Consider the following 27,828-nt stretch of genomic DNA (forward strand, 5'->3'; position numbering starts at 1 on the left):
GTAGGGTCTTGCAAAACTGACAGCAGAAAAGAGAGGGAGGGAAGATTAAGGAGAGTTTGTATTTCCTGTCTTAGAAAGAGACAGATCATCATAGGAACACGTGAAATTCATTGGAATTCCTAACATATTTTACAATACAGCTTTGTTTTTATTTTGAAATACAAGTAGAATGGGACACCATAAATATTTCTGTTCTTAGGGTGTTTGAAGTTTTGGGATTTTTTTTAAAAGATTTTTTTACATCTTTTTTAGAGGGAGGGAGCACAAAAGGGAGGGGCAGAGGGAGATGGGGAAAGAATCTCAAGCAGACTCCACACTGAGTGGAGGACCTTGACTCAGAGCTCAGGCTCATGAGCCCTGAGATCCTTACCTGAGCCAAATCCAAGAGTTGGATGTTTAACCAACTGCACCACCCAGGCATTCCAGGGCTTTTGAAGTTCTTAATTTGACCCTGTACTAGACCTGTTACTCCTTATAGAGCTTCAGAGTTGAAAGATATAGAAAGTGGTTCATTCATTCTCCTTCTCAATGCAGAAAGTGCCTCTCTTGATATCCCTTACAAAGATTCATTCAGGCTTTTTTAATTTTCTCAGTGATGGCAGGCTTACCTCCTTTTACATATAATGAGTTGAAATTCTGTACCTCTGTGAATTCTACCTTGGTTCTAATCCCTCTTCTGCATGACAGCCCTCCAAATATTTGATGATAATTAATCATGCCTCCTCTTCCCAAAGGATGTGGTGGCTATTGAAAGGAATATATTGTCTGAGGAATTCTTATTTTCTATATTAGACATCTTCAATTTCTTCACTGAACTCACTAATTAAATATTTATTTAACACTAAGTGCTAGGTCCCGAGCTTACATGATGAAACTATACATTGCCCACAAGCCAATCAGTGTCCAGGATAAAAGAGAGACAGAAAGGAGATTTGGATTTTTAAAAAATCGAATTCCATTGCAAATGTGTGGAATAACGTCACTGAAAAAGATGGAGGAAAAAGTGCTGATTTGAGTGACTTTGGAAATGACTGGAGTTTATAATAATAAAGGAGAAAGAAACTGAACATAAGCTTGGTGGTCTAGTTGATAAAGCATTTCCCCACAGGCTAACAATTCAGAAACCACTATACCTCTCCACTGGAAGTGAAGGATTAAGTACAGGGATGGTGTTTAGTGAAAGCCAAGTTTCTCCCTGTTGGAGTAAGAGGTTGGAGACAAGGAGGAGGATAGAACAGTCTGTGTGGTAATGGGTTAGAGTTGGAGACATTAGTGTGAACTTGTCTTGAACTTAACGTAGAGCTGTTTACATGTAGAAATATTAATATATGCATATATTTCCTTGGCTTGTTAACTGAGAGAGCCCAGAAGCAACGATACCCCAGTAGCAGTCACCATACCTAGTGCCCAGCCCTTAGTATCTGATCTCGCATAAAGTGAACCAGGACTCTCTGGAGAAATGACAGATACTAGGACTGGGTCAGGAAATACACAAGATGAGCCTGGAGCATCTTATAGTGACAGAAAGTAAGGAAGTATTTAAAAAAAAAAAAAAACCCACAACAATAGGGGATATATTAAGAGACACAGGAGGCCTCTGAAAGAGCTCCCAATGGCCTGAGCTAGGATCATTTGAACAAGTAAGTAAATTAGGTAGTGTTAGATTATAACCCAAAGTATAAAATAAACATCCATTAGTTCACACTCACACAAGTAAATGTTGGATTGAGCAAACACATGTTGAGAAAGATAAACCTCCCTTACAGAATAGTTCCCAATAGTTAGTGTAGATACTTTACTTGCAAGGAGACAGCTTAACTCCCCACCACAAAGGCTGTGCATAATGACTTCCTATAAGAAGGAGGGTGGGACTGGGGTAGGGACAAGGGGGGAGGTGATAGAGTTATCAGGGAGAAACCTGATGAATGCTCCCTCAGCCAACTGATTGAGGTCAACAGCAAGAGTGATAAATTATGCTCGTAGTGTTTCCTCTTCATACTCTGTGGTTTCCTCCAAAAAACCTCTAACTCTGGCCTAATCATGATAGGTATTGCTCCTTTTGTCCACAGTATTTCTTCCCTAGTTCCTCAACTTCTCATCATTTTCCAGCTGACATATTTGGTCTCCGCTGTCTCTTGCATGGAACAGGACAGACATTAAGAATTCACAGAATGAGGGGCGCCTGGGTGGCTCAGTGGGTTTAAGCCTCTGCCTTCGGCTCAGGTCATGATCCCGGGGTCCTGGGATAGAGCCCCACATCGGGCTCTCTGCTCAGCAGGGAGCCTGCTTGCTTCCCTTCCTCTCTCTGCCTGCCTTTCTGCCTACTTGTGCTCTCTGTCAAAAAAAAAAAAAAAAAAAATTCACAGCATGATAAAATGTCACAGTTAGCAGGTCTCCTGCAGTTTCTGTAACATACCCATTCTATGGATGACTAAATTATAGGTCATGTTAGTTATGGGGCATGTTTGGGGGTGAGGTATAGGTGTACAGTGCCTATTGAAAATTGTCTTAACATTAGCACACACAATGCATATGACCTCTGTGCTAGACAGTGAGATGACACAGCTAAAGAGACCTGGAGGGCATGTCAAGGATGACTGTGACCAAGACCAAGGAGGAAGCAAAGGGGAAACACTCCACTGTTGTGCTTTCTAGTGCTGATACCCGAGCCTGGTTGTCCTGAGAAATGGGGATGATTTTTCTCTTGTCTTCATTAATAGTTCTTTCAAATGTTGTCTCTTCTTTATGACACAGCCAAAGATGTCCAATCTGCCAAGTGTGGCTTGAATTCAGCTCTGTACTGTACAGACTTGCTGTGGAGTCCAAGATTTAGTTCACATCCCACCCTTTGCATCCTATTAGCTGTCTGACTCATGGGCTTCCATTTTCCCACCCGTGTACTGAAGATAATGGATAATCCCTGTGCTGTCTCCCTCACTAGGTTCTTAGGAGTTCCAACAGGCATATTAGTATAGAATTTCATGGTAAAGGTAAAGCACTATTGAAATAAATGGGATTGTTACTGCTTCTACCTGGAATGATGCTTCCTGTTCTCATACGTTGTGCATTTATCATTCCTTGCTTCAGAACATGATTGTTTTCCAAAAGAAAAATCATTTGCCTTCAACAGAGTGAAAAAAATCAGATTGTTTTTCATTTATTTTTTTCACTTTGCATAGATAGGTGGTGACTTTTTTTTTTTTTTCCAAGATTTATTTATTTATTTCAGTGAGAGAAGGAGAGCGTGCTGGGGGGAGGAGGAGAGGATGAGGGAGAGAGAATCCCAAGCAGACTCGGTGCCTAGCGCACTCCATATGGAGGCTAGATCTCACCACAAGAGATCAGACACCAGCCAAAACCACAAGTTGAAGGTTTAACTGACTGTGCCACCCAAGTGCCCCATGTCAGTGGTGACCTTTAAAGGTCACCTAGACCACCAACTAGACCACCATGTCACGGGACACCAGGCTGGCCAACTTGGTAGAGCATATGACTCTTGATCTTGGGGTCGTGAGCCTGAGCCCGACATTGGGTATAGTGATTACTTTAAAAAAAATATTAGTGCCCTTTGGTCATGGTTAACAGTTGAATAAAGATTTTTTTAAATTAAAAATAAAGATATAGTTGGTCAGTTCAGTGACAATGGTATTTTCCTTCCTTCCTTTGCTTCAGATATTGTTTATTTCTTAGATAAGGCCACTTGAATACTCAGTTCTTTCTGTCAGAATGAGAGCCAGGCAGAACCCAGAGGATGGAGCCCCTGCCCCTGGGACATACTCCCCCAGAGGGAGAGATGCACACCAGGACCAGACTAAAGTCTCGCCATTATAGGAACAGAGGAAGTTGCCTGCTGCCCTTCCTAAATAAGCATTTTGCTTCTCCCATCTTTCTCCCTTTGTTTTTCCTTTCGTTTGTTCTATTCTGGCTGGCTATTCTCATACAAGGGAAGTCCATGGACCAACCAACTGCCTCTGGACTTTGACATTTGTACATCCTCAAGGCTCCTTTAAGCCAAAATCTGAAATGTTCCAAACTGGGACTGAGTAAATCAATCCGAGTCAATCTAAATTTTAAAAGCTAAATGAAATAATACCCACAGCATTTTAATTTCACGTCTTCAAGTCTTCAGTATAGTTTCCATGGTTGACCTCATAACACCTGTAGCCAGATGAGGGAGAGGTTAGTGAACACTGTTATAGACTGAGAATCAAATACCTTCATCATCATTACAGTCATTACTCATGAAAATAAGAGTAGAAAGGAATCATGTGCTACACATATTAGCACTTTCCTGGCATGGTGGTGCTGTATCAGCACCTGTTCCTCCAAACTCTTGAGATGTTAGTGATCCTCATTACAGATTAGAACTAGCAAAAGAAATACTATGAGCCCATAAATCTCAGTTCAAAGTCAACCTGCCTCTTTGCCTTGAGCATTTCAGGCTGCTATTTTAAACTATTATTCAGTATCCCTCTTAGTACTTAAAAGAACCTTCTCTTTGGAAGGATTTTTCCCCCAGTGATACAACAAAGTGTACATGCAAATGCTTAGATCTGTAAATAGTAAAATATATCACCACATAGTGTGAGGCGTCCATGTGAATTTAGGACTGAAAACAATATGATCACATAAGGTATGAGAATTAGTGTGAGTATGAGTATAACAGATTCTGATATGATCTACTCTTATAGCATTATGGTCAGAACGTGCTCTTTACTAATTATACTCCCAAGGGCAGACAGAACCTTATCCAGAGCAAGAAAGCTGGAGTAATGGAACTCTCTCCCTCAGAAATGTGAGACTGAAGGAAACGTGCATACTTAAAACATTTATGATATGTTCTATATCTAAAAGAGGTTTTCAAATGGATGTGAGCACTGTTGTCTTTAATTCAGAATTTCTGCTTTCCAATTTGGAGTCAAAATGTATAATAGAGTTAAGGGAATTTTGAATACTTCTGAATTTAACAAAGAGAAAGATGACTGTGGCCATTTCACTGCTTGGAAATAATAGGAGGGTTGTTTTTTTTAGAACAATGAGGGGTTTTTTTTCTCATTTTTTAAAAAGAGTTAGATAAACTATTATTAGAAGCTTTTGAAAACTTTATATCTTTGTGACATTTTCATTGTTCACATTTCTCTCCTGCCCCAACTTATGAATTATTCCTCTTCCTGGGCTTCAGTACTATTTAAGATGGGATAAATCTAGTTCGAAGGCTCTAGTTCTGTTTATTTCCTTTTGCTTTTTCTATGTGAATACAATATAATTATTCTACTTTGTACAAAATTGGTAAATATATATTTTTGCAACCTAATCATCACAGGTGTACTCAAACCTATTTTTTTAGGTTTTTGAGACTATATAATTCACTTAACCTACTGCAAATGTTTTTGAGAAGCTTCACTTTAAGAACATTTTCACTCAAATAGAAAACTGTAGACATTTCTGCATTAGTGCCCAAGTAATAAAGAATATATTACACAGTGAAAGAAAGATATGTATTGTTAAAAATACCTGGGATAAGGGGTGCCTCAGTGGCTCAGTGTGTTAAAGCTTCTGCCTTCAGCTCAGGTCATGATCCCAGGGTCCTGGGATCGAGCCCCATATCAGGCTCTCTGCCCAGCGGGGAGCCTGCTTCCCCCTCTCTCTCTGCCTGCCTCTCTGCCTACTTGTGATCTCTGTCTGTCAAATAAATAAATAAAATATTAAAAAAAAAAGTCTTATGAAGTAAAAAATATTTTTTAAAAAATAATAAAATTAAAAAATTAAAAAACCTGGGATAAGTTGTGTTTGTAGAATGATGCCCTACGTTCCCTGATGATCAGTTACAGACTGACTTCTGAACTTGCAGCGCTGGAGCTGAAGTAGAAATTGCTATTACGGTTTCGAACTGAGGAGACCTGCCATTGTTTTAAATCTCCGAAGATTCTTATGCGCAGATTATCGTAAACCAGGATATCACAGTCCCACTCTTGATTGTTTCTTCGAGGCAAGCTTTTGTATGTTATGAGAAGCGCACTTTCAAATTAAGTCAATTATACTGTAGCTTCTAGTTCATCCTTGAGACTGGAATAGTATAGTTAAGAAATCGTCTCCTTGTTAAATAGACACCATGACAGTGTTTGCATAGTGTCTTGTTAACCTCCCGTGGAAGGTTAAGCGGCTTCTTCTACATCTAAATCCGTTGCTGTGGAAAATGACTGCAGCATTGCACACACCTTCCCGTGAATAGGGAGAGTGAAGACTTGCACCTGTGGGATTAGATGTAGCAGCAGGAAGTAAGAGCATTTGCAGTGTGTAATTAACAAGGAATTTTTTTTCTCTTTCTCAACAGCGTTTTCATCTCACTAGGTTAACTGGTGATTAATGGTTGAAAAAAAATTGCTGGAGCCTGCACCCTTACCCAAACTTACTCACTCACTGGTCTATTCTCTTACGTTGGCACCCAATGTCAGGGGCACTCCCCTGACTGTCCTTCTTTTCCTTCCTCTTTGATTGATTTCTTGATGCTCATGGGCTAAGTTTTTAGATGTTTGTGTCCTTTTACTATAACTTTGTTAGCCAAATTTTTTTTTAAATCAAATTAGAATTCAAGAATCCCTATTTTGATTTAGAGATTACTATCCTAATAAACAAGATGGAGGAGTTAGTGCTTGGTGAACCATGGGTCTCAGAGCTTTAAATGAGGGAATTAAAAAAAAACACATGGACTCTAAGTGGCATTAAATCCACAGAGTGCTTGCTACTTGGTTTTTAATTGTTCTTCCCTCCTATTCATTAAGAAAACTCTAATGACCATTTAGAAAAGATTTCTAAATATAGGTCTGCAGAATACAGTATTCTTGATAAAAACTCTTCCAAATCAACAGTTCCTGAGGTTTACTAGATATCTGCTTGCTAAGGCTAGTGGACACCCACCTGCACCAGCACATGTAACAATTTGTTGTCTCTGCCAGGCAGTGACAGGCATCCCATTCATTGACACACCCAAAAAAAACAAAACAAAACAAAACAAAACAAAAAAACACCCCAAACCTTAAGAGAGTATGTTCAGTTTCTGCTTTTTAGCAGAACTTCATTTCCTAGTAAGACACTATGGAATGATGGAATCAAATGCATAACATGTAATAATGGAATTAGATGCAGTGACTTCCAAAGTATGTAAATTTTACTGCCATAAAACAGAGTCTTTGCACAAAGGAGCACTGAACCAGCAATAATGTCTTCTATCCAAACACATTTGTACTATAAGTAGAAACTGTTTAAAAGGAAAATTACATCTTTTTCAGCAATTTATCAAAGATAATTACCCTTCATACACTAAAGGAAGGATAAAGAACTATAATTCTAATTGGTAAATGTCACCAACTGTTGCAGTTACTTTTACTTGTGTATATTCTTTTAATGATTATAGTCTCATGCCACAGCTACATGAAAATATATTCACTAGGTGTGAAATTCCCATATGTCACAGTTTCAAGAATAGGTAAACAGCTCAAAGATAAAGAAAGAAATAATGCTAATGAGAAATGTAAGAATTCAAGGTTTTGTTTTCCAGGCAAGTGGATCTTAATTTGCCAAAAGGGGAGAAAACATAATTTTCAAAAAAAAAAAAAAGGCACTTAATTTTGTTGAAATAAACTTTTAAATGAGCTTTACTTCACACCCTCAACCAGAGATTCTTATTTCCTTAGGAAGTGTAGAACTGTCTCAACTTACAGATTTCAGTATCCTCTCCCTTGGGTCTGCCAAAGGGAACAGCATTTAATTTTCTTTTAGGCTTAAACCATAAAGTGTTAGTTTTAGATGTTAGAAGATAAACTCTTCCTGGATGGGGTTTCATTATGTCGAATGTTATCTTGAAAGGGATTAAAGAAATAGGACAAAAGACCTTAGAATCTATGGCAAGTGTTTAAAGTCACTATTCCCCAGTCCTTCAAGCTATAGCTTGGTTTCCAATGAGTCTGATGGGTCAAGTGATTGACTAGATTAAATTTGTAAGCCTACTCTTCTGGTGAAAGAAATAAAAATGGGGTTTGGCGGGGGTGAGAAATAGTAGAACAATCAAGCCTATTGTTTGCATATTCTTTAACCCCCAGTTTCGCTAAGCTGTGCCCAACTGCTTTGATATTATGTATATCATAGTAGTATGTTTCCAGGCACCTGATTGAACCTCCAATGCTGAGATACCTTCCTGTACATGATCCATTATGCATAGAAAAGTGTTCTCTTGTCCTTTTCATCCTGTGGCAGTATGTTTTCTGAATGTTCTCATTTTTTGGTGTTTTGACAAAGTTTGAGAAACATGGAGAGAAGTATTTATCTTATGGGTTAGCTCTCTTCAAGTATTAATAGTAGTAAACTTTGTGCAAATGACCCTGCCTCTTCACGGGAAAAACTGATCTAACAACACCTCCCCCCCCCCAAAAAAAAAAGAAGAAACAACCTAGGTTTTTCTCTTGGTTAGCCTTGTCATTTTGTTTAAACTTTCAGACATTGCTTAGGAGAATTATGCATAAAAATAGTGAAGGAATGAATAGAAGTTGCCCCCATTAGGTTTGAAACATACTCCCTACATTGTATATGGGTGTTCATCAAGGGAAGACCAGTGAAGACATCTTACGAAGACATAAGTAGTTGTTTCAAATTATAGCTAATAACTGTTTGTTTTATTGGGTCATGTTTGAAAGGATCTTTGAATTTATGTGGTATATATTTCCCTTTAGGCCAAATATAAGAGCAGTAAGAGCTTCCTGTGACTCTCATTACCCAGAACTAACTTCGTTACCAAAAAATCAAAGTAATTTTTATTAATGAAATGTGTACTTCCTATACTGTGCACTGCTAAAGAGATGGGCAGTTTTATCATGGTGTATAAAATACACTCCCCTCACCAAAAAAAGCAATAAGAACGTTGTCCTTTTAAGGAGAAGCGCTACCACAACATTCAGAGGTATGCCTTGTTTTTCCTGCAGTGGTAATAGTGAAACGGCCCATATTATCTTTCACCTCATTTCTCTGCAAGATTTTAGCAAAATGAGTCTGTTGATGGAGGTTATCAGTACATTCTATGGATAGGAGATGATACAAGACTGGCTCATTTGGGCATCAGTTCCACCATTTTGTTAATGCCATCTTCTAAGCAAATGAATGACTCAATACAGATTATGGATCAACCCCAAGTGGAGATCATTCAAATCATTTAATAACTAGTCTAGCCCTTTGAAACTGAAAAAAGAACTAAAGATAAGTCCGGAAGGAAAACCCTTTAGAAGCCATTCAGGTTTTTGTCCCTTCTTGGTACTGGCTTTGTAGACTCTGCTCTATTTCCCCTAACATTACAAGACACCAGATGCTGGATAACTTCGGAAGGTTATCTAATTCACACTTTAGACTCTTCCTAGGAAATCGGTTCATCAGTATTCTTACTGTATTTCTAAAATAAAACAGATCTTTGAGCTAGTATTGATAAATAGGAATGAGCAGAACCAATGGGTGATCTTCAAAATTTTGGTTTCCATTTCAGTTTGTAATCCATTAAATTGTTTTGCCCAAGATCTTCCTAATAATCTTTTATTCAAATTAATAAGAAAATTTAGCTTATATGCCTTGAACACCTACAGTAGTTGAGGAAGGCAATCCAAGGAAAACTAGCATTTTGGGTTTTAACATATATGTATAACCAGCCAGAGATAATGACAATAAATTATATTGCCAGTTAGGAAATCATTATTTCAAGTGGGGACTTTTTTTTTAAAAATACATTCATTTATACTTGGCATATTAACCTTTCAAGATAGTCCTTAAAGAAAGAAGATATCTGGTTAGTTTATAACCACATGTCTCTACTTCTTTTAGTAATGACCTCAAATTACAGTCATCAATAATAAACTTTTATTTATTTAAATTGTGGAATTTACCGAAGGTGCTCATTGTCGATTTTGGTATTGAGCATATTTTACTAATGTAATTTTTGAAATGATAGAGGGAATTATTTTCTAAGGTTGTGATTAAATAAGTAATGCTTTCACAACTGAGACCTGATCTTTTATTCCCCATGCTTTTCCCCCACAACAGAAACCGGGAATGGATCTGGCAGACACATACATTATGTTTGTTCGGCAAAACCAGGATATTCTTCGAGAAAAGGTCAATGAGGAAATGTATATAGAAAAGCTGTTTGATGTAAGTAACTGTCCTTGCAAGGCTTCCCGGCATCGTAGAAATAGGTGCAGGAAAACTGCATTTTGATGGTGTGCTTGCAAAGCAGACTCCTTTTCTGATCCTTTTTCTTCTATATAGCTAATGTAGTTGATATTTTAATTTCTCTGACTGTTGACAGAAGCCTTAATTGGCTTCTTTTGTACATGAACACTGTCACTGTTAGAATGAGAGTCTCAAAAACCTTCGAAGGTTAATTTTAACAAGCAAGATGATAACCAGTTTATCACTGTATACAGCATTCTTTCACTCGCCTTTGCCGCATTCCATAAACAGAATCATGTTATAACGGATTTGGCTCTTCCTGTAAAAGTTTTTTGAGTTGATATGATGCTCTTTAGTTAAATAAAGACCTAAGCGGCAGTAAAGGCAAGTACCTGCCACTCTACTTTCTTGAAAATTTTTTATCTTGGTTTATAGTGCTGATGGCACGCTAACAACATAACCCTGTAGTTTTATCGGGACAGAAGTCTTCATTGACCCATGGCAACTTCCAGAAATGGGGGATTGTGGCTTTAGAGAGCATGATCATTAAGTTTCATTTGTTGAATCTGCATAGGAAACTAAGAGAGCAACCCGTTTCAGTCACGATGTTGTCATTCATTTGTAATTATTTAACAGTCAAATCGAAGGAAAATGGTGCATTGCCGGGATGTAATTTCACGTAACTCAGCACAGCGCGGGTTCTGAAATGGAATATTGGCTTTGAACTGTATTGATGTATGTGCGTCTCCCCTGCATTTTAGAAATGCTTTTCTGGCAGTTTCATTTAATTATGCAAGTTACCGCAAATGTTTTCATAACAGCAATTCACGGGCTTCATGGTGACACACAGCTGTGGCAGGTACGGAAGGTCTTGCTGCGTCATCCTCTCCGCCCTGGTCTGTGGTGTCAGTGTTCGCTGTTTGTCAGGTTGGGTGGTCAAAAGGAGTCTTCCCTCTCAGATTTTGTGCTTCGAGCCTCTACCCGGGCTGTTTTACAATAAAAGTATCATCTGTTTTAATAAGCTAAGTGTTAATACGTGTGAAAAGAATGATTTCCTAAAAGCTTTTGATGCCCTGCAGGGGTAGAAAAATTATCATCTATCCAGCTGGCTCTTTTACAAAATACTGAAACCATATTAGCAACTTCTGCTTCCATTTGGTATTGCTCTGAATTTACAAGCATATGTTTCACTTCGAGATCCTCTTTTACTCTTTTTTGCTTATGTGGTAATTTTCAGAAATGCTGAACAGAATAGGAAAATTGGATTGATGTTATACCCTTTATGTTTATTCTTTGTATAGCTGAAGCATGTATTCTATGATGAGAAAAAGGTAGACTCATCTGGAAATAGGCCATTGTATGTAGGGGAGAGAGAGAGAGAGAGTAAATGTGTGTGTGTGTATGTGTGTGTCTTCTCTTAACATGTTCAAATTTTCATCTTGGTGACCTATTTACTACAAAGCTTGCCATCGATTCATAACAGAGGTCGAATTTATTTCTCTATTAAGATATAACCTACTTTGGGGCATCGGGGTGCCTCAGTGGGTTAAAACCTCTACCTTCAGCTCAGGTCATGATCCCAGGGTACAGGGATCGAGCCCTGCATCGGGCTCTCTGCTCAGCAGGGAGCCTGCACCTGCCTCTCTGCCTACTTGTGATCTTTGTCTGTCAAATAAATAAATAAAATCTTAAAAAAAAAAATAAAAAAAGATATAACCTACTTCAACTCCCTCCCATTCGCCAAACTTTTTTCAAAGACTTTTTGTGTGGCCGCAGGAACCAACAGAGCTAACTTGAAGTGGACACAAGGAGGTCAACATTAAAATTATGTATAGCTTAGAGGAACCCAGCTGGTTTTGTTGGTAGAGCATAGAACTCTTGATATCAGGATTGTGAGTTCAAGGCCCACGTTGGGCGTAGAGCTTACTTTAAAAAGAAAAACACAAAATTATGTCTAGTTTAATTGTCCTGGTTTCTTTGATACTTAAACATCTGACATGGCTGTAAGTTAGCTATTGAAGGGAACGCTTGACAAGCAATACTGTTTTGGTTGTGAAGGTTCTGTCATTTTGCATATGCCCAGTAGGACACTGGGCTTATTATTTGTGAAATAGTAATAATGTCCTTAAACATTCTAATATTTTTAAATTGCACATTTTTATTACTGTAATTAAAAATAAGAAGTAGACCCTACTTCTATTGATATGTCATCAAGAATAACATGTATGAGGGGGTACTAAGAGCCCCTAATTAGCCAAGACTGAATTTGCCTCAATTATAGTTAGTAAATGAGAGGTTATCAAGTATGTGTTGAAAGGTAAAGTAGAATGTGTATCTTAAGCAACAGATCATTACTGAGAGGCATTATATAATTATTGGAAATCCTCTTGGCTGGAGCTTAAAATAATATTGTTAGGTGTCAAGAAACAGTTGAAAATAATGACCCTATAAATACTGTTGGCAACCTTAGTCTATTAGAGGAAAAAGATTGATGAGAACGATTTTACTCAGGCATCATGACAAACTTTTGCTATTCCAATTAAAGTAAAACGTAAATAGAAGGAAAGGAAGGAAGGAAACAGAGACTCGTAACTTCAGATGCAGAGGAAAATGTGCGCGCACACACACTCACACATACCTGCACATGCCCCACAGCAAGTCAACACTTAGTGGCTTAACCAACCCCAATAAGGGCATAGGGCATCTAGTTTCTGGGCATGGGATATGAAGGATGGGCTTGGGGAGGGGGTAGAAGGGATGGTGCGGCTGAGTGATGGTCACTGGGGAGGGTATGTGCTATGGTGAGTGCTGTGAATTGTGTAAGACTGATGATTCACAGACCTGCACCCCTGAAACAAATAATACAGTATATGTTAATTTAAAAAAAAAATTTTTAATTCAAAAAATTTTCAAAAGGATAGGCCTTTAACTAAAATAAGATTTGCTTAGTTTTGGAAATACCACAAATTGCAACATTTTTATATAAAACAGTTATTCTGAAGACACCTATCCATCCTGCCTCCAATACCAACACTTTAACCCTTGTGTGTTTTACTAAATAATCTTTTGTCTGCATGGTGCTCTACTCATTTGGAAAAAAAAAAAAAAAACTATTGAAAATTCTGGCAAACTTACCTGGAGAATAGTAATTAGTTGTGGTGTTTCTGACCTCAAAAGCTTTTTGATCCAGTAAGCATCTTAATTGTTCCTGATATTTGTAGTGAGATACTTTAGGGTTCTATTTAAATAACTATACCAGTGACTAAGGCCACATAATGACAATTACCCTAGATTTGTGTCCATCCCATTTGGGATTCACCGACAAAGGAGAATGTAGCTCCTACAGCTGTCCATATACAACCCATAGAGCCACAAGCCATGACCCAGGTCCTGAGCATCTCGCCCAGCTAGTATTATTGTTCTGGCCTCCGCCCATAGTCTTTGTGCTCCTTATTGCCAAAGTCTTAGGGAGGATTAAAATTTGTATTCCCTGCAAGGCCCTAAAATAGGATAATCTTGGAATTTTACATTAAATCTTGAAATAGTAAAGCTAAATGTACTCTTGGAAGACCAAAAAAGTTCATATTAAGGCAAATAACCAAGACATTCTACTTCATTCCATAAGTGGTTAACCTTCTGAAACTTTTTTTGCATAACACAGAAATAATTTTTTAGAAGTCTAAATAAACAATGGCAGATTCATGCTATTCATAGAAGGAACTGAGTTTGTTTTAAGGTATATCCGTAATCTCCAATTATCAAAATAGTAATCCGAGCCTGAGCTGTCACTGCCACCGTTCCCAGAGCACCTCCATGTACCAGGCAATGGGCTCAGTGCTTCACTTGCATCATTTCTAACCTGCTGGCCAGATGCCATCGTCCCCATTTGACCTCATTTTCAGGTTAAGGACCCTCTCCCACTCACTCAGAGAAGGTAAGTGACTTGTTAAGTGTTGAATCAGACTTCAAAATTGCGTCTCTCCAGTTTCAAAGTCTATGCTATCTCTACCATCCTTTAGACTTACAAAACCTGAAGTGGTAAAACAGTACCGGTGGGGGCTGGGGGGGGGTTGCTGGACCCGGAATCCACAAACCTGAGTTCCAGCCACAGTTCCGCCATGGATTGTCAGAGTGAGTTTCAAGAAGGTATGTCCCCTGCTTCAGACACAGTAGAGTTGGTACGTGTAAACTGAAGAAATTGGTCTAGAACTCCAGATGGTTTCTGAGATATCTTCCAGATTTTAAACCAACTAGATTAAATTCGTTTTAATTTAAGCAGTGGTGACAAAAATTAGTGGGTGGTTGAATGCTAAGGCTTGTAACCCCGGTAGCCATCAGTAAGTTTTTTGGTCATGGCTGAGTGAAAGGAAGGTGTCCACGCCACGAAGCAATAGCGAGTGCAGTAGATAAGGTAAGAAGAGAGATTAAAAATAGCTGTGTCATATGACACACTCTGTATCTACCACAAGGGCTCTGAACCCCAATGTAGGAAATTGATTGGAACTCCTCTACTTCATATCCATGCTAAGTCTTTCCAAGTGACCAGAATATTTTCAGCAGAGATTATCTCTTCCTCTCAAATGGTCATCGTTACACATGTGAAGTTTAAAATCTACATGTTAAATTCACATTTTCAGTCTAGAAAAATGTGTCTTCTCTGGCTAAGAGAACTCTTAAGGAAGTTTCCTGTGGTAAGATCATAGATTCACCCAAAGGTTTTTCTGCTTTGTATGCCATCTCTCTTACCCCAATGTGTTTTTTCTTCTATATGAAATATCATTGTCAGCAACCTTAGATAGTTTTTAATCAAATCAAAACCATCTACAACTCATCTGATCCCAATCCAGAAGTATGACAAAGATTTTCCAGTGCTTAAATTCCATTCTTTATGTCTACTATGGTATGATATTTCTTTCCTCACACTCAGGCTTTAGGACACACAGTGGCAGCCACTGGCGCCCGTGTGTCACGAAAGATGCTGGACAGTCCCTTCAGAGCTTTGGATCCCTGTGTTGGATCACGGGGATATTTCCAAAGTCAAAACTGACATCTGCAGTAATTTCCCAAGAGCACTCTCTGTGGTCGTTTCATAATGTCCAAGAATATCACAACCTTAAGGTAGATAGAGGTTGACTGAAATACATCTTATTGTCCAGGATACATACTAAACCTGCCTACCTCTCTAAACCTTTGTACATTTATTGGGCCTTGCCCTTCTTGAGTCCCTTTGAAACAATTTCATTTCAGCTCTCATGTTGCTGAAGACACATCAGGGTGCAGTATTTAATTGGTAAATCATGCAGATTAAACGTTCTCTTGTGTTATAAACTGATTAAATATTTAATTGTTGAAGAGTTTCATCTCAACGAGATTTTTTAAAAATATTGTTGTGATGTCTTGTGAAATTAAAAGTAATTCTTTAAATGATAGTTAATCAGTTATATTCATTTAAGTAGTGTTTTATAAAGGATTAATTTCTCAGGACTTTCCTTGAAAAGAATTCTTTTCAGTAAAGAAACTCTAAATTTAACACTTTAAGTAAAATTGGCCTAAACTATATAAATGAGTTCAGTAGCCATTTTAAGATATGGTAACATACAAAGAAAAAAACTGAAACTATTACAAAAGAATATGTTTCTCAAAATAAAATTCATTTTCCATTTCTGTGCTGTTGTCTCTGGACTCCCAAACAAGAAAGGGCAGAAATGCTCAGACTTTTTGAGTGTAGTGATTTACACCAGTGCCCAAACTTTCTGTCTCAGGAATTTATCCATCCTCAGTAAGATCAACACTACTACTTTTAACTTATTTAAAGATTCAGTTTATTATCATGTTGATTTCATGAGAGTATTTGAAATCAACAGAGCATGGATAGGAGTAGCTGCTAGATACAACTTTCCTTCCAGGATGCCCTTGGTGGTATGTATTTAGAATCGAATGTCTACTTTTTCAGTCCTTTCCTTTGGATAAATTTCTTTGTGTGTGTAATCAGCCTCGTTATTGGGAATACAGGCTGCAGCCCATTAGGCCTGAAGACTTCTTTGTCTTCTTGCATTTCTTATAATTCTGGGATATGTCGATTTAATGTTGATTTAAAAATAGTTTTCCTCTTCAATAATCTTTCACTTTCAAATGACTCTGAAGTTGTTACATAAACTACATAAATTAGTATAGATTCCCATTACAGAGGATTTTCTTTTTGGTGTTGTCTCTCTAGTAAAAGAATTCAGATGTAAGACATTAACTGTTAGACCATAATGACCAACCATGATTTTTCTGTCAACACGCAAAGCGAAAAGTGAATATGCTTGTCGTGTCATTACCATTATTTTCCTTCTTCGTCAATAGAAAGGGATGGATGATGTAGATCCATCGATGTACTGGTGGCTATTTGAGATCACGTGTTTCTAAACATGGTGATGTTATGTACGCTGGTACCTCACTGTGTACTAAAGGCAGATGAAAAGTTCAATCTCCATTTTTGATCCGTGTTACCTTTAGCACTGTGTGATTTAGCTGCTGAGACACATTGTTTCTGAGGTGTTTTGGGGTTTTGTTCTGTCTTTTTAATTGTTTAAATTTCTGGTTCGTCTTACCTACAGTACTTGGACTCACACTGAAGTCCTTTGACCTCTTTTAAGATAGTCATAGTCAAACCCATTCCCTAGATTGCCTTGTTTGCCTCAGGAAATACCATACAGATCTTGCTCCTTAACTTTTTTTTTATCCCGTCAAAGTTTGTTTCTTTTTAAAACCTCCCCTCTCGAATTAAGCTGTCTGGTTCGTCTTTGTTAATAATCCTTATTTTAATGTGAAGTTATTATTTGTAAGTATAAGAATTTATAAAAGGGTCTACTTTTGCATGTACAGCGGGTGCCAAAATAGCTTTGGCAAGTCCAGACGCAGCTTAGGGCAGCCAAAGGCCCTCATTTGAATCTAAGCTGTTGGTGAATTAAAAACCTGAGAAACTTGAGCTACGCGTGCCTAATCGCCTAAAAGAAACTCAGCAAGAAAATGTCGTGTAGCGGGTTGATCTGATTTCTTTGATAATTCAAAAGGATCTTTGAGAACTATGTGGACTTCTTACTTATATTCTTGAAATGTGATCATGAAACACAATTGTCATTTGGCACATTCCCAGAAATACGCATCTTTGCATGAGGCACCTGGACATATGTGGCAGGTCTGGTAGAATCAGCTAATTAACAACACAGGCTTAAACAGGCACCTCATCTGGCGATGCAGCCAGTTGCCTGATGGTGCTCAGCAGGGTTGGGTAGTGCTTTTTATTTTTCTATCCTAATGGTCTGCTGCCCACCTAATTTTGCCTTATTGTCAGTCACTACTTACCGCAGCTTGGGGCCCTCCCAGGAGGCTAAATTATTATCAAAGGATTAGGGAGATGTAGCCTTGCAGCTCTGACATTTCTGATTACTTGTCTATGCCAGAACACTAATTAGCTGTGACTAATTAAGAAAAATGTCCCTGCCATAGAAAACCATTTAAAAGAACTGAGGAGTAGAAAAGCAATTCAAAAGCTGAGCAGTGCTCAGATTTGCCGATGCTCTTTAGATTTCCACCAGAGCCTTAACTCACCTTTAATTGTGCTCAGAATTTAAAAAAAAAAGAAGAAGAAGAAGAAAGAAAGAAAAAAAAAAAAAGAAAATCACACATGTGAACTGATCTGAGGATTTTCCTTGAAGAGGGGGAAAAGGAATTGTTGTTGAGCACCTAAACTCCCTTAGCAGTGGTAAAATTGTCTTTGAGGAATGGAAGATGACAAAACGTTCATTTCCATCGAGCAGTTTTCCTCCACAGCAGATGTGTAAATGTACATTGGCATTCATTCACCCAAGCCAATATCAATGACTTAATAGTCACTGAAGAACGTAGAATATTCTCTTGACTGATTTTATAAAAGATAGTTAAAATGAGGACAACACATTGAGCATTTTCGAAGTTCGTTAGTATTGATTTCACGCTACTTCCACATTGAAGATCTTCTGGAAGATCTGACTTCCCCACACAGAGCCTGGTTTTTCCACAGCAACTCTGCATGCTTATGTAGCAACGGGCCACTAGTGATTCATTCGAAAATACCTGGGCTTCCCTGGAGACCAGCATCTCAGTCTGTTGACCAGTGCAAAGTTTTCATAGAACTGGGAGCTGCTACTCTCCTTCCCTTTGGACCTAACTTCATCAGCATATGACATATGACCTGAAGCCATTTCCTGTGGTGGCTTTTTCAAGTCCTCCTCTGTCAGTCACCCCATCTACAAGTCTTCCCCTGAATCCCTGTCTATGTTCACGAACGGATATGGCCGCGAGAACGCCACTGTTGACTAAGTCCAACTGAAAAAAAAACTCTGTTTAAGGAAGTGGCTATTGTGGTAAAACCATGATTAGGTGTGTCTATTGAGTGGATTGAAAGGAAACTATAAAGAACAGTGTTCAAAGGTACTTATAAACACCGAGAGAGGCCCTTAATTTCCTGATGATGGCCCAGCACTAGGTAAGAGTCCATCTAAATTTTCCTGTGTTAATCTGGGCAAAATATTTCATTTGAAATAGAGTTCTAGCCCCATCTCCCCTGAATTCTTCATGTTATTTTTTAAACCCATTTCCCCTTTTCCTCTCGGTGGAGAAAAAAACAGGTAGCCAGCATCCTCTAGGGAGTAATCCTTCCTGTATATGAAGACTATTATTAAGGCGCTTGTCATACTTGTCCACTCTGGGATAAATAATCCCTATTTGTTTCACTTCTCTTCATAGGCCCCTTTCCTAGCCCTTTAATCATCCTTGTGGCTGTCCTTTGAAACTTCTCTAAGCGTTCTCTGTCATGGCTTAGGGTTTTGACTCAGGAATCAGATGTGGTGTTTGAATGCAGCTGGACAAGATTCTTTCAGGCCATGTTCCTTCTGTGCATTCTAATAAATAACATTCCCATACTTTGGCTCTACAGATGCTCATAAATGTGGTTCCATATACTCCCCCCATTTCTTTGTGTCAACATGTTGACGTTCCCCTCAGTTAACTGCCTGCACTATACGCAAATAATGTATATGTTTATAGTTGGAGAATGTCCATTTAGTTGATTTTTTTAAAACATTTTTTTAAAAAGATTTATTTGACAGAGATCACAAGTAGGCAGAGAGAGGGGGGAAGCAGGCTCCCCACTGGGCAGAGAGCCAATGTGTGGCTTGATCTCAGGACCCTGGGATCATGACCCAAGCCGAAGGCAGAGGCTTGACCCACTGAGCCACCCAGGCGCCCCCAGTTGATGTTTTAGATGCATAAGGAAACCTCTAATTCACTGTTCAATTACTATGTGTAAAGCCTGGTGGGGAATGCTGGGGTAAAAAGGTTTGACATTGTTTTGTCCCGCAGAGTTGGGTATCTCTGTCATGGGGACAATGGATTCTAATTAAAATAGGAAATTGAGGGTGCCTGGGTGGCTCAGTGGGTTAAGCCTCTGCCTTCAGCTCAGGTCATGATCCCAGGGTCCTGGGATTGAGTCCCGCATGAGGCACTCTGCTCAGCAGGGAGCCTGCTTCCTCCCACCCCCCATCTGTCTCTCTGCCTACTTGTGATCTCTCTCTCTGTCAAATAAATAAATAAAATCTTTGAAAAAAAATAAAATAGGAAATTGAAACTCCCCTTATTAACCATTTGTTCATCCAGCCAATATTTATTCCATAGAGGCCACACACTATGTGGCAACATTGAAGAAGATATGCCAAGTCCCTGATTTGAGGGAACTTACAATCTTATGATCAAATAGGACTACCGAAAAAGTGAACTTCTCATTAAAATGCTTTACATTTTCATCTATGGAATAGATATGAACATATTTTCTTTCAAATGGGTGTATTATGGAGAAGTAAAATCTAATTCCCTTTCAAAAGGGGTAACAGTGATCATAAAATTCATTTATTTATCTTCTGTTTCAGATGGAAGATTGGAACCTTGCCAAAAGTTAGGGCCAGTGCAAGGTTTGTACCTAGCTCCATGACTACGAAGTATTGTAAAGGGAGAGGTACGCTCTCCCTTTCTACCCTTCATGGGTTCCTTGCTCAAAGCCAGGCTTATTTCAAATCCCAGGAGAGTTCTCTTGTGCCCTTGGACTGAAGTCAACAATGCCATAACGGTGATATTTTTCTGCATTTAAAAAAAAAAAAGCTCATAAAGCCAACAAGTATAGAAGTCACGCAGGACATGTCACTTGGCGGTGAAAATTCACAGGCAGCACTGCCAACCCTATTCCAGATATCCCCCCCACATCCTTAGATAACCCCCAGGAGTGGGGACCAGTGCCCCTAAGCATATGCTGGAGAGCCAGCTCCCTGCTCACGTGACAGAGCTGAGCACATCAACATCTGAGCACGTAGTATTATATCTTTATGTGTAAGACTATGTATGTGGACACTGATGTATGACCTGGACCTGGGGGCACATTGTCCTTTATTCAATTCATCCCTTAAAATGAAATCAGACTGCCACATTTAAAGCTCTGTTTAGGTCCTATGTTCAATTTCTTTAGCCAGATGCCATTGTTTATCTTTTGGTGATTTCTACAACTTTCACATCTATTCAACTATTTTTTTCTATTACTGAAACATTTGAATCAAGTCAACAACCTGGCTCTCATACTCTTCTGTCCTCTCGCTGTTTAAAAAAAAAACAAAACAAAAAAAAAAAAAAAACTGCACTGTCATCATCATACATGCAGTACTTTCTGTCTCCAAATATTTTTTTAAAGATTTTTATTTATTTATTTGACAGAAATCACGAGTAGGCAGAGAGGCAGGCAGAGAGAGGAGGAAGTAGGCTCCATGCTGAACAGAGAGTCCAATGCGGGGCTCAATCCCAGCACCCTGGGATCATGACCTGAGCCAAAGGTAGAGACTTTAACCCACTGGGCCACCCAGGCACCCCATTGTCTCCAAATATTTAAAAACAAATAGGCAATGCATGATATGTGCCAATCTGCTAAGGGCTGGAGATAGCAATAAAAATAATCCTTGGGGCACCTGGGTGGCTCAGTGGGTTAAAGCCTCTGCCTTCAGCTCAGGTCATGATCCCAGGGTCCTGGGATTAAGCCCCGCATCGGGCTCTCTGCTCAGCAAGGAGCCTGCTTCCCCCCACCCCTCAACCTCTCTGCCTACCTCTCTGCTTACTTGTGATCTCTGTCAAATAAATAAATAAAATCTTTAAAAAAAAAAAAAATCCTTGGTTGCTTCCCATCCTTTGCAGCCATACCAGCACACCATGTAATATTTTCACAGATGCCTTACAGAGTTCGAGGAGCAGAAAATATGGGAGCATCTGATTCTGCCTAGTAAGAGATAGTAGTGGCTTCCTAGCAGAAATAGTGGTTGAAATGAATCTCAAAGGTGGACATAGATCTGGCCAGGAAACATACCTTAGGATAAAAGTCTAGGTGGAGGGACTGACATGCCCAGAAATCCTAGATTTAGAGAAACCCAACATTGAGCAGAGCAGCAGCTCAGTCAGCTTGTGGAGAATGTGTCCTATGGGCATGGCCCATGAGGTGGAGACAGAACGGTAGCTAGTTAGTCCAGTCCTTCCAGCACTCTCAAAAAAGTAATTTGGGAATGATTATTTTCCATTTTTATAAGGAAACTGAAACAGGAAAACCTGCCATTAGTTAATTCTCGGGCCTGGATTTTCTCTCAAACTGTGCCATTCAATAACCATACTAGGAGTCTGATTTATTTTTATTCAGATCCTATGTATGAATTTAGATGCAATATTGACCAAAATTTTATATATAGTGTTTAACATGAGTCATTCAACACGATGAAAAGGTCATTGTGCCCACATGAACCACGCAGTGGCAATGGGCCCCAAACTGCTCTCCACAACAGTGATAACCGGACTGACCACCGAGTTTGGCCAAACCAATAACTGTGATTAGTCATTTTAGTCAAAAAATTAGTCAAACCAGCCCATATCCCATCATTTGTCACAAAGTAGTAGGGAGAACAACTGATTATCTGAAATTTTCACTTATCTTTTTCTTTTAAAGATTTTGTTTGTTTATTTGACAGACAGAAATCACAACTAGGCAGAGAGGCAGGCAGAGAGAGAGAGGGGAGGCAGGCTCCCCGCCAAGCAGAGAGCCTGACTCGACTCAGGGCTCCATCCCAGGACCCTGGGATCATGACCTGAGCTGAAGGCAGAGGCTTTAACCCACTGAGCCACCCCGGTGCCCCACTTATAATCTTTTTAACACCAGGTGAAAAGCCCCAGAATAAAACGACAGAGGCACTTACCTGCTTGATAATCATGAATAATAAAGGGCAGTATTGATTTTGTTTGATTTTAAAGATTTATTTATTTGGGGGAGAGAGCATGCTCATGAGTGAGGGGAAGGATGGGGAGGGGCAGAGGGAGAGGGAGGAGGCAGACTCCCTGCTGAGCACAGAGCCCCAGATCCTGGGACCCTGACATCATGATCTGAGCAGAAACTGAGTCAGACGCTCAACTGACTGAGCTACCCAGGTGCCCCCAAAACAGTATTAACTTTAATGACTTTGTGTAGTGGAGGTAAAGATAGGCTAGCTTAATAATATTATTTTCAGGACATTTTGGAATGACAGGAATTTTGGATGAGTGAAATAGTAGCAGAAAAGAGCTTCTACAACTCCCAGTTTACAGAATTTATCCTGTTCTGTAACTTACTCTGTTTTGTAACTGAACAGGATCTAACTCACCTAGAAGTAGCTTGGTATTTATACATTTTTTTGTCAGTTTTTTGTTGTTGTTGTTGTTTTTGCTTTTTACTGAACTTTTTTTATTATTATTTTCATTAATGTATAATGTATTATTTGCCCTGGGGTACAGATCTATGAATCGTTAGGCTTAAACATTTCACAGCACTCACCATAGCATATACCCTCCCCAATGTCCATACCCAACCACCATCTCCCTACCACTCCCACCTCACCCCTCCGCAACCCTTAGTTTGTTTTGTGATTAAGAGTCTCTTATGGTTTATCTCCCAATTTTTTAAAAGTAATGTCTACTCCCAATGTAGGGCTCAAACTCATGACTCAGATCAAGAAAGTCAGCTGTTCTATTGACTGAGCTGGCCAGGCACGCCTACATTTTTTTTAAAAGAGAAAATGTGGGAGCAGAAGTATTGAACTTCGAGAATAGGAAAGCTTTTTCAGCATTCAACAAACATACTAGGTACCTACTATCACACTGTATGTCAATCCTCCTGTGTTATTAGCACTTTCTACATTTTCTTAACAGACATCAAAGTGCTCATAAACTCTCCTTTGCAGACTTCCTGATAGAGGTAGAAAATGAAAACCACCCTGAGTATGAGGTTATTGAACATGGAAAAAGAAAAACATGAATCAAATGCTCTTCGGTTCTATGTTTAAAAAAAAAAAAATGATGAAAGCAGTATATATAGATCGAGCCCCCTTATGAATGAACCAAGGATTTCTTTCCCACCTTGCATTGTTTTGTTACAGTTGAAAAAAAGAACCCTTCCCAGTATTCCTAAGCATTAAAGTGTATAGCACTTTGAAGCATCTTAAGAATGAGGGGCATCTGGCTGGCTCAGTAGCACTATTAGACTCTTGATCCTAGGGTCATGTGTTTGAACCCCACACTGGGCTCAAGATTTTTTGAAAAAAATCTTAAGAATGGGATACGTGGGAATGGCATAGCACAAGGGCCACTTGGTTGGTTATCCTAACAGAGTATGATTCTTGAAAGAATTTATTTGCATTACATATTATTAGGTTTACAAATTTCTTTGGTCTTTGGAAATGTAGATTGTTTTAACTTGCTAAAAGATGTGGTAGACTTCTTTGAAACAATAAGCAATTTCCTGTTTACTTCACAGTCCTGTGTTTCAAGACTACCAGGAACCCCCAAGAATAGTGAATACAGATTTCTTAGTTGTCTGCTGGAAGTAGGGAACTACCCTTAAAGAATCATGATTTTATTGACAGAACAGACTGGTTTCTAGAAGGAAATGGAATAAACCTAGCAGTCATGAGTACAGACTCTAAAGTATGGATGTAAGATATAAATTATGTCTTATAAATAAGGTATAAGATATAAATCCCACTTATCCTTAGTGTATAAACGTGACTAACGTGCTTTTCCACCCATATAAGCTCAGTTTCCACATATGCAACATGGGAATAATAGCCATCTCATGAAGGTTGTGAGAATAATTTTATTTTTAAATTTTATTTATTTATTTATTTATTTGAGAGCGAGACAGAGCACAAGCAGGGGGAGAGGTTCCCCACTGAGTGAGGAGCCCCACTCAGGGCTCAGTCCCAGAACCCTGGGATCACAACCTGAGCCAAAGGCAGACACTTAACCAACTGAGCCACCCAGGCACCCTAGTTGTTTTAAGAATCATGTGAAATTTTAACTGATGAACTTAAATTTCCCAGGGAAGACTTAACAAGTATATCAGATGCCTTTGTAATTGAAATCCATAAAAATAATTGCATGAAAACTGCACCTTACAGTTCATTAGGAATCTCATTCATTCCTCATGACACGTGATTGTTGCATTTTTACAATGTGTTTGTTCTTCATTAAAAAGCCAAAATGAGGGCACCTGGGTGGCTCAGTTGGTTAAGCATCTGCCTTTGGCTCGGGTCATGAACGCTAGGGTCCTGGGATCAAGTCCCGTGTCTGGCTCCCTGCTCAATGAGGAACCTGCTTCTCCTTCTCCCTCTGCCTGCCACTCCCCTTGCTTATACACTCTCTCTCTCTCTCTCTCTGACAAATAAATAAATATCTTTTTTTAAAAGGCCAAAATGAATAAGTTAAAAACAGACAAAATAACAGGTGATAGAAAGTTCTGGAACTCTAGTTTTCTTTTTTTTTTTTTCCCCCCCAATAAAGCTGTATTTAAGCACTGTGAAAAAGTGAAAAGTTGTGATAGTTTGGCTTTTCCCTGAAGTTCATTCTTACAACAATCACAAGCTGTATCGGTTCTAATTGTGCCCTTTATTCTGATAATTAAATCTAATATCATAGTATTTCTGGAGAACATCAAAATCTTATTTAAAAGTTAGATTCACCTCATCTATCCTTCATCTGACAGAAGAGAAAACTGAGAGAAGAAGCTTTGACAGGCTCAGTCAAATAGCCACATAAAAGGTGTTGGCCATTCTGCCCTCTCAGCTTCTATGTTGATGTCCTTCTCCGGTGTGCGGACAGTCAGCCCTCAGCTGCCATGTTCAGAGGCAGGTCTGTCCTTCCGGCATGAACCAGGCTCTGGGTATAGCTGGGAATGTTGATAGGTATTGGTTGGGTTGAACACTTCCTATATTTCTAACAATAATACACTGGTTTCAGTTTTCCTGAAATGTAGCCCTTATTCCTATTCTAAGCCCACAGAAAAAGCACACTTAAAACTTTATAGATGCTTGTGTCTCGGGAGTCTGTTTTATGGAAACACATAGCATCATTTCTGAGATACCTCATGAAGGGTCGGGGGGGGGTAGGGATGTTGGTGTTACTGTTTCAAATTTACCATTAATACAAAATTTGCGTTTTAGTGTTTGGAAATGGGAAGTGACTGGCCACGAGTTTAGCTATATGGAATAGACATGCTGCCCACAAAGGGAACACACAATGTACAATGAAGCATTTACATTTACTTTTTAATATACTGGTGAAGCTGGAGGGCATTAATGTTTCTAAATATTTTGTCACTCTCCGAAGTGACAAACTGATCTTAAAGAATGCTTTTATCAAGTCTATCAAACCCTTTAGCATTTCAAAAATGTTATTTGTCCTTTAATTCAATTCAACCTAGCATTTGAAAGGTAGTTTCTTTCCTAAGATGACCTTTTCTAGATGGCATTTCACTTCAACTTGGTTCCTCAACACTTCTAAAACAGACAGCTTCCCTTGAAATACATGAAGAAATAGACTATGGAAATTTAGCCATTCCAAATCTTAGTGCACTAAAAAGTGTTGGATTGTTTTCTGTTTTTTTTGTGTTTTTTGGTTTTTGTTTTTGTTTTCCTATTGTTCACCTATTGAGTTAAGCATAGCTGGAGAAGAATGAAAATATATCAACTAGTTGTACCAATTCATAATCAATAAAAAGCTAAACAGTTAAGCAGAAAATGTATCACAGATTTGTTCCTGGCAAAGCAGCTATTTCTGCCTTGCCATCATCGTCAGAAGCCACATTCTGACAGAAATCATTTGCTTGAAGCAGCCGTGATATATAAGCCCTATGTGGTCTCGTGATTCAGATTTAGGAATATCAGCCACAGAGGGTCTAAAGGCATTGTGCATTAGTACGTATTGAGACCTCATTCCAGGTGGCCAGCAGCTGGACTTCTTAAAAACAAAATTTCCAAAATAAATGGGAAGCGCTTGTTTCCAGGCAGGGAGTGTTTTATTTAATTGAATCATCCTCAAAAACATCATAAATTAGGCAGAAAAGGGAGTTGTGCATATTTAATATATTTGTTTTATATTTCCCCTAGTCAACGGAATAATGAAATTCCTTAACTACTTCTCTTTAACTTGCACGAAGAAAGCACGGTATGTTGCTAAATCTCTTTTCACCGGCACCACGGAGAAACAACTTTAATCCTTGTTAGAAAATTGCCGAGTCTGGGACTGACAAAGAGCTCATGCTTGGTCCATTGTTAGTGCTCCCTGGCCCCAAGAGCAGAGCCCTTTACAGCTGCGTGGATCCCGCCCGGCTCAGCTGCACTATTTAGGAGAGGAGGTTTGTCAATTTCTATTGACAATGGAGAGAGTTTTTCAGGGCCTGTAGCAGTGCTCACACAGTCGGGGATCAATGCCAGCCATTCAGACTGCACCCTCTTTCATTGCTTTGGTTTGTTAATTCAAGACTAAAGGTCCACTGAGGGGGTTCAGGGTGTTTAAGAAAGCTGATGAACTGTTTAAGAAAGCTGATGAACTGCAAGCGTTTATAGCCCTGGTGTGGCAATTTCCATAGTCAGTGGCAACTCCTGGCACTGAGGGAGCTGTGTCCTTGTTGACCCTCTTGTTATTAAAAATGCACAAGTGCTACGCTTCTCAATATTTCAACACTCTTTCATTGTCAATACCACCTTCTGAGCCCTTCAGCTTGTTGCTTGCTCTAAAGATCTTCTTAGATTGGGTTTGAAAACTTCACCTTAAACACTAGATTAGACTGATGTTCTGTTTTCCGTGCTCCTGTTGATTTGTTGAACCTTCCCAGGGCTGGAAAGCAAGTAGCAGCTTGATGGGGAGACGGGCTGCTAATATGATTTACCAGTCTACAGTCATGCACAATAAGTGTGAATAAATACAGGGGTCTCACAGAGTCAACCCTAGCCTTTCCTTTTCTTTTATTTTTGCTTTAAAAGAAATATCTCAAGAAAATGAAGTGAGTAATGCATGCCCTTACAGGAGTTGAATGAACCACAAAAAGAAGAAAAAAAAAAAAACATATTTTTTGTTAAAGTGGTAGGCTCCTGTCATGGATTGATGTAGGGGGAAAAAAAAAATGTAGAATATACACTTACTGCTTTCTTCCTAAGTAGACCAAAGCAAAGAATGAAGCGGTAATGCCATACCCATGACTTCAGTGCAATCTGC

The 27,828-nt window shown here is 39.0% G+C and overlaps 1 protein-coding gene across 21 annotated transcripts in view; it reads left to right on the forward strand.

Annotated features, from left to right (window-relative positions):
• CADPS2 (calcium dependent secretion activator 2) overlaps positions 1-27,828 on the forward strand; it is a 530,843-nt gene that overhangs the window by 493,691 nt on the left and 9,324 nt on the right. For 19 of the 21 annotated variants that reach the window (XM_032870304.1, XM_032870330.1, XM_032870321.1 and 16 more), the window contains one exon: positions 10,078-10,185. In XM_032870304.1, coding sequence (XP_032726195.1) covers positions 10,078-10,185 — 108 coding nt within the window. Of the gene's footprint in view, positions 1-10,077; positions 10,186-11,027; positions 11,737-27,828 lie in introns of those variants that run through there. The other 2 variants (XM_032870302.1, XM_032870364.1) reach the window with 1 other exon arrangement.

The sequence above is a fragment of the Lontra canadensis genome, unplaced genomic scaffold, assembly GCF_010015895.1.
Source record: "Lontra canadensis isolate GAN:19392208 unplaced genomic scaffold, GSC_riverotter_1.0 scaffold2, whole genome shotgun sequence".
NCBI classification, from domain to species: domain Eukaryota; kingdom Metazoa; phylum Chordata; class Mammalia; order Carnivora; family Mustelidae; genus Lontra; species Lontra canadensis.